Below are 6,585 nucleotides of genomic sequence, written 5' to 3' on the forward strand. Positions count from 1 at the left end.
ATATATGATCTTGGATACACTCTCCATTTAGACATACCTAATTGTTTAGCTTGTTCACCCATCTATCCGTCCCTATACCCATGTTTGCTTTCACTGAAAACTCAGTACTGTAAGGATATCAATCTTCTTGTGTTCCATTTTGTTTTTGAGGACTTCCAATTTTCCTAGATTCATAGTTTGTGCATTCTGCATTCCATTTATTTGTATTCTTTTCTACTTTTATTTTTTAAAACCTTTTTATTATGATTTGAGTGAACATTTACAGAACTAATTGGTTTTGCATTCAACAGTTCATACACATTTTGTTTTGTAACATTGATGGCAATCCCAACAATGTGACATCACTCTTCCCACTTCCTTCCTGTATTTCCTGTTTCCATTTGTCCCTTCCTATCCCTTGCTGCCTTCTGAGTTTTATCCCTGGGCAAAAGCTGTTCTTTTGATCTTGTATGGCGATTGTAAGGAGTGCCTACCCATCTAGTGTTAATTGTTTATTTTACACACCTGTTTATTGCTTGGCCGAAAATTGATCCACTGGGGGAAGTTCAGTTCTAGGCTTGAAAGGTGACTACAGGCTACACTCATGGGTTTCACCAGTCTTTATCATACCAGAAAACTTGGTCTATTTTATGATTTTGAGTTTTGTTCCACATCTTTCCCTACTCCATCCAGAACCTTCTATCTTGATCCCTTTCAGAGCAGTCAGTAGTGGTAGTCAGGCACCATCTTGTTCTGGTCTCAGGGTTGAGGTGCCTGAAATTCACTTGGTTCATTAGTCCTTTGAACTATTTATTTTCATGGATCTTTGATTTTCCTCACTCTTATTTGGTGTGGATGGATAGAGACCAATAGTTGCACTCTAGATGGCTGCTCTTTAACTGTTAAGAACCCACCCACTACTCACCACGGTAGGATGTAGAATATTGTCTTTGTAAACTTTGTTATGCCAATTGACCTTGAAGTCTTCTGAGATCATGCTCCAATTTTTAATGGATGTTTGCAGATATTTCTTCTCATTTTGAGTTGTGCCACATCAGCAAATGAAGGTCCTGAAAACTTTGTTCCAACTATGTCATTAAGTGGGGCTCTGGTGGTGTAGTGCCTAAGGAATTTGACTGCTAACCAGAGGGCTGGCGGTCAAACTCAACAGCCACTCCTCAGAAGGAAGACTGGGCAGTCTACTTCTGTAGAGATACCGGCACAGAAACCCAAGGATGGGTCGCCGCTATGAGTTGTAACTGACTCAATGGCAGTGAGGGTTTTTTTTTTTTTTTAATATTATTAAGGTCAACTCGTCTTTGAGGAGGCAGCACTTCCCTAGTCATACTTTGAATGCCTTCCAACCTAAGGGGCACATCTTCTGGACTATATCAAACAGCATTCTGCTTCTATTCATAAAATTTTCATTGGCCAGCTTTTTTAGAAGTAGATTATTAGGACCTTCTTTCTGGTCTGTCTTATTCTGGAAGTTCTGTTGAAACCTGTCCATCATGGGTGATCCTGGTAATATTTGATACGGGTACCATAACTTCTAACATCATAGCAACATACAAGCCACCACAATATGACAAGCTGAGAGATAAGTGGTGGTATTTGACTTTGCGCATCATAACAAATTGTGGATAACATTTCAAAGAATGGAATTCCAGAACACTTAATTGTGCTCTCGTGGAACCTGTACATAGACCGAGAGGAAGTTGTTCAGATATAACAAGGGGATACTGTGTGATTTAAAATCAGAAAAGGTGTACGTGAGTGTTGTGTCCTTTCACCATACTTATTCACTCTGTATTCTAAGCAAATAACCTGAAAAGCTGGACTACATGAAGAATAATATGGCATCAGGATTGGAGAAAGACTCTGTTCTGGTTACCTAGTGCCACTCTGACAAGAATATACCACAAATGGGATGGCCTTAACAAACAGGAGTTTATTCTCTTACAGTTTGGAGGCTTTAAGTCCAAGTTCAAAGTGCCAGGCTCTAGGGGCTGGGTGAAAGCCCCTAAGCCTTGGGGTCCAGCTCCTGGCCCACTGAAGCTAGAGCCTTTTCTTCACTCAGACAGCTGCTGGCTGCTGAGGCTGCCAAGCCCAAGGTTGACAAGTAAAAAGGCACAGTCCCAATGTTACCAAACCACACGGTAGGCCATTAATTCAAGTTCATTATAAGTCCCTAGGTCAGCAGAGCATGGCAGGCTGCTGAACAATGACATGGCTACATGCAGGGTTCAAGGTGCCATAAGCTAGAGACCATTCCCAAAGCTGCTGCTTATATATGGAAAGCAGACCACATACCCAAAGCAGCTACTCAGCTGCTTATAGTAGATCCCACCATGGAGTTGACTGCCAGTCGCATCATGGGAAATAACTACCACCAGCTTCCCAGCCACTCAGCCAGGCCCAGCCAGGTTGACACACAAACATAACCACCACAGGCTCATTAACAGTCTGCGATGTGCAGATGACATGACCTTGTTGAAATTGAGGAATACTTGAAGTACTTACTGATAAAGTTCAAAGGCTACAGCCTTCAGTATGGATTACACTTCAACATTAGGAAAACAAAAATACTCACAACTGGACCAATAAGGCAACATCATGATAAATGGAGAAAAGATTGAAATTGTCAAGGATTTCATTTTACTTGCATCCATAATCAATGACCTTGGAAGGAGCAGTCAAGAAATCAGATAACTTATTGCATTGGCAAATCTACTGCAAAGAGCCTCTTTAAAGTGTTGAAAGGTAAAGATGTCACTTTGAGGAATAAGGTGCACTTGAACCAAGCCATGGTATTTTTAATCTCATCATATGCATGTGAAAGCTGAACAAGAAATAAGGAAGTCTGAGGAAGAATTGATGCATTTGAATCATGGTGTTGATGTAGAATATTGAATGTACTGTGGACTGCCAGAGGAGTGAACCAAGTACATCTTAGACGATGTGTAACCAGAGTACTCCTTGGAAGCAAGGATGGTGAGACTTCATCTTTGAACATGTTGTCAGGAGGAGTCAACTTTGAACATGAGAGCTCAGTCCCTGAAGAACATCATGCTTAGGAAAGTATTTAAGTAAAAAAACAATAAAACCTCACTGCCATTGAGTCGGATCTGACTCAGCGACCCTTCCTTGGGTTTCCAAGGCAATATCACAATGGAAGTAAATTACCCAACCTTCCTTCCAAGGAGTGGCTGGTGGGTTTGAACCACCAGCCTTCTGGTTAGCAGTCAAATGCCTTAGGCACTTGACTGTTGTTGTTGTTATGTGCTGTCAAGTAGGACCGACTCATAGCGACCCCTCCTTGGGTTTCTGAGGCAGTATCACTACGGAAGTAGATTGCCCAACCTTCCTTCTGAGGAGTGGCTGGTGGGTTTGAACCACCACCCTTCTGTTTAGCAGTCAAATGCCTTAGGCACTATGCCACCAGAGCTCCTTAGGAAAGTGTAGGGTCAGTAAAAAAAGATGACCCTCAACAAGATAGATTTACACAGTGACAGCAACAATGGACTCAGACGTAGAAATTAATGATTGTGAGGATGTTACAAGACTGGGCAGTATTACATTCTGTTGTTCATGGGGTCACTATGAGTCAGAACCAACTTAATGGCACCTAACAACAGTAACAATACAGAAGAGAACATTATACACACACACACACACACAAAAAAAACTCAATTTATCACAAAGCAAAACACTCACTTTGCCTAGTCAAGTCCTACATGTTCTCCAGAACTCAGGTTAGCCTCATTTCTACTATGAGTCAGAACCAACTTAATGGCACCTAACAACAGTAACAATACAGAAGAGAACATTATACACACACACACACAAAAAAAAAAAACTCAATTTATCACAAAGCAAAACACTCACTTTGCCTAGTCAAGTCCTACATGTTCTCCAGAACTCAGGTTAGCCTCATTTCTTCCTGAAGTCACACCCTGCATTCCTAGCTAAATCTCTTTGTAGTACCTGTGCTCACAACACTTGTTCCTTTCTGCTTTAGTAGCACTCAGTACACTTATAACCCTTGCTCCTACTGGATATGCTCTCCAAGAAGTCAAGGACTGTGTCCATTTTGTTCACTGCTTTTTCCCTAACCTCAAGCACAGAGACTGGCATGTAGTAAATGCTGAATAAATATTTGAATGAGTGGATGGGCTAGGGAGGAAAGAAATGAAGGGAAAAGAAGTAAGAAAAAGAAACTTATTTCCTGTTTCAAGGAAATCAATGTCTGTCAGGGGAACAAACAAAAAATAGATCATTCTAGTACATAATGACTAAGGGAAGCTCAGGACATTATGGCAGACTCAGAGAACTTTCAGTCCTTTGAGCTAGACTTTGACATATAAATAGAAGTGGGGGAAAGGTATGAGTTGGTGAGGGCACATGTGCCTGTACAGAGGCTAGAGGAACATGAAGGCAACTTGGAATACTCAGGCTGAGCCATGGTCAGGATGAGGAGGGGAATATTGGGAAAAGGGCCTGTAAAGGCAGGGAGGCAGAGCTGAGAAGGTCCAGCAGACTTGTCCAGCAGCCCAGCCTGGCTTGGCCCTCAGCATGTGGCAGAGCCCCCAGACTCGCCCTGCTCTGATTCGATCTTTGACCTCAGGATGGCTTGTTCCTGAGTTAGACCACCCCAGAATTACTACGTTTCATCCCTTACACCTTGTCTGCTTAGCTGGACTTGCAGAAATCCCTCCAAGCTCAACTGGTCTCCAGGAATGGTGAGGAGACATTGTGATAAAGGGGAAGAAACATGAACTTTGGAGTCAAGGGTCTAGATCAGAGTCCCTGCCAGCTCTGCCTCTTAGGACCTTGAATCTTTATCTCTTTGAATGTGTTTCTTCATGTGTAAAATGAAATAATAGACATTGTGAGCATTACATGTGAAAAGTGATTTATAAACTACTCTGCAGACATATTAGGATCCAGAGCCAGTGTTTCTAAAATGCTGTAAGGGATTAAAAGGCACTTTAAAAAAAAAAAAAAGTATAAACTGTTATACTGATTTATTATCCTTGGTCTTCGTTTCCTGGTTGGGAAAGTACAGGGCCCAGTACCCGTTGCTTAGTTCAGGCCAGTTTCCTGTTATAATGGCAAATATTACCACCCGGCAGGGGTTGTGAATGAGGTCCCTGTCACAAAGCACATGGCCTTGTTCCTTAATTGCCAGGGTGGAATTAATTTGCTCTTCCTGTTTCTCTTGTGACAGGAAGTAGATGTCCTTGAATTTCAGTTGATTAATGGAGGCCTCCGAGCAGAGTGCTCCAGCCTCTCTTGCTTTTAATCCTTATGCAATGCAAGGCCCTAATTTGATAATTTTGCTGTTTTTTAGATGGATCACCTACTGGTTGAAAATATTGAGCGGGAAACGTTTCATCTCTGTTCTCGCCTCATTAATGGGCCATACCGGCGGACAGTGAGAGCCCTGGTCTTCACATTAAAGCACCAAGCTGAAATCCGGGCCCAGGTGAAGAACGGCTTGCTGCCAGTCGGCACGTTTGTAAAGACGCACAAAAAGTGACCTGAGGATGTGCCAATCCTGGGCTGGGCAGAGAGGAAAGCAGGCCTCTCTGCCATTCAAAGACTCTTTTGAGTTTGGGTGATGGCTGAAGCTGGCTGTGCTAAATTTCCCCATGGTGCCATTCCTTCAGACGGAGGGTGCAGAGAGCCATAAGGGACAGGCCTGCAGGAACCTTCTTCATTATCTGTAGCTTGCTGGTGCTGCCTAACAGGATGTGTACCGGCTGTCACTAGGAAGCTCTGCACGATTGCCATCACCCAACACAGCGAAAGGTGATGGATTTCACTGTGAGTATGCCAAGGACACCTCTAAACCTCCCCCATGTCAGGCAGAGGAACTTACTACTTTATTTCACCACCCTGCAGGTTACTGAAACTCAATTACTGCTGCCGCTCACTTGGTTCCGTCCCCCTGAGTTTAGATAGCTCCGGTGCCTCTCAGAACTCCCCCGTCTGTTCTCTTTGCTCTACCCCAGGGGTGAGCCTGCCAGAGCCAGCTGACTACCCCTTCTTCCCAGAGCTCACTTATCTGAACGTTTCAGCTCTCCCTGGAAGACCTTCTGCGTTGGTCTCCAGAGCCCCCATGCTGCGGCTTCTAATGAGGAACTGGCCTGCAGCATCCCCCCACCTCGGGGTTTATTTGAATATGTTGGCTTTCTCAGTTTAGGGCTATGTAGAAGATATATAATGAAATTTCTCTTGAAATGAATTGCTGTAGTAGAAAAAAAAATACATATTTTAAAGTGAAATACCTCTGTAAGGCCTGCTGGAACAATTATGTAAATGATATTTGCTTTTTAAAGTAACAATAAACTGGGATTTTTTTTTCTCTAAAACAAAAGTTATTACTTGTTTATTGAAAAATGTTTGGGGTCAGGAAAGGGTACAGTTGGTGAGATTAAAGGATGACAAGGCAAGAATTCAAGAGAATTAGCAAGTCCCGAGTGGTTCAGTGTTCAGCTGCTGACTGAAAGGGTAGCAATTCGAACCCACCAGCCACTTCACAAGAAAAAGATGTGGCAGTCTGTTTCTATAACAGTTTACAGCCTTGGAAACCCTATGGGG

At 42.9% G+C, this 6,585-nt stretch overlaps 1 protein-coding gene across 1 annotated transcript in view; it reads left to right on the forward strand.

The window, feature by feature from the left end:
- The window catches only part of TCEANC2 (transcription elongation factor A N-terminal and central domain containing 2), a 64,922-nt gene extending 59,401 nt beyond the window's left edge, over positions 1-5,521 (forward strand). The window contains exon 4 of the mRNA XM_007945936.2: positions 5,333-5,521. Within this exon, the coding sequence (XP_007944127.1) occupies positions 5,333-5,521 (189 nt within the window). The remainder of the gene's footprint in view (positions 1-5,332) is intronic.
- Positions 5,522-6,585: the final 1,064 nt, after the last annotated feature.

The sequence above is a fragment of the Orycteropus afer genome, unplaced genomic scaffold (assembly GCF_000298275.1).
Source record: "Orycteropus afer afer isolate SDZICR_OR568_19922 unplaced genomic scaffold, OryAfe1.0 scaffold00145, whole genome shotgun sequence".
Classification (NCBI taxonomy): Eukaryota; Metazoa; Chordata; class Mammalia; order Tubulidentata; family Orycteropodidae; genus Orycteropus; species Orycteropus afer.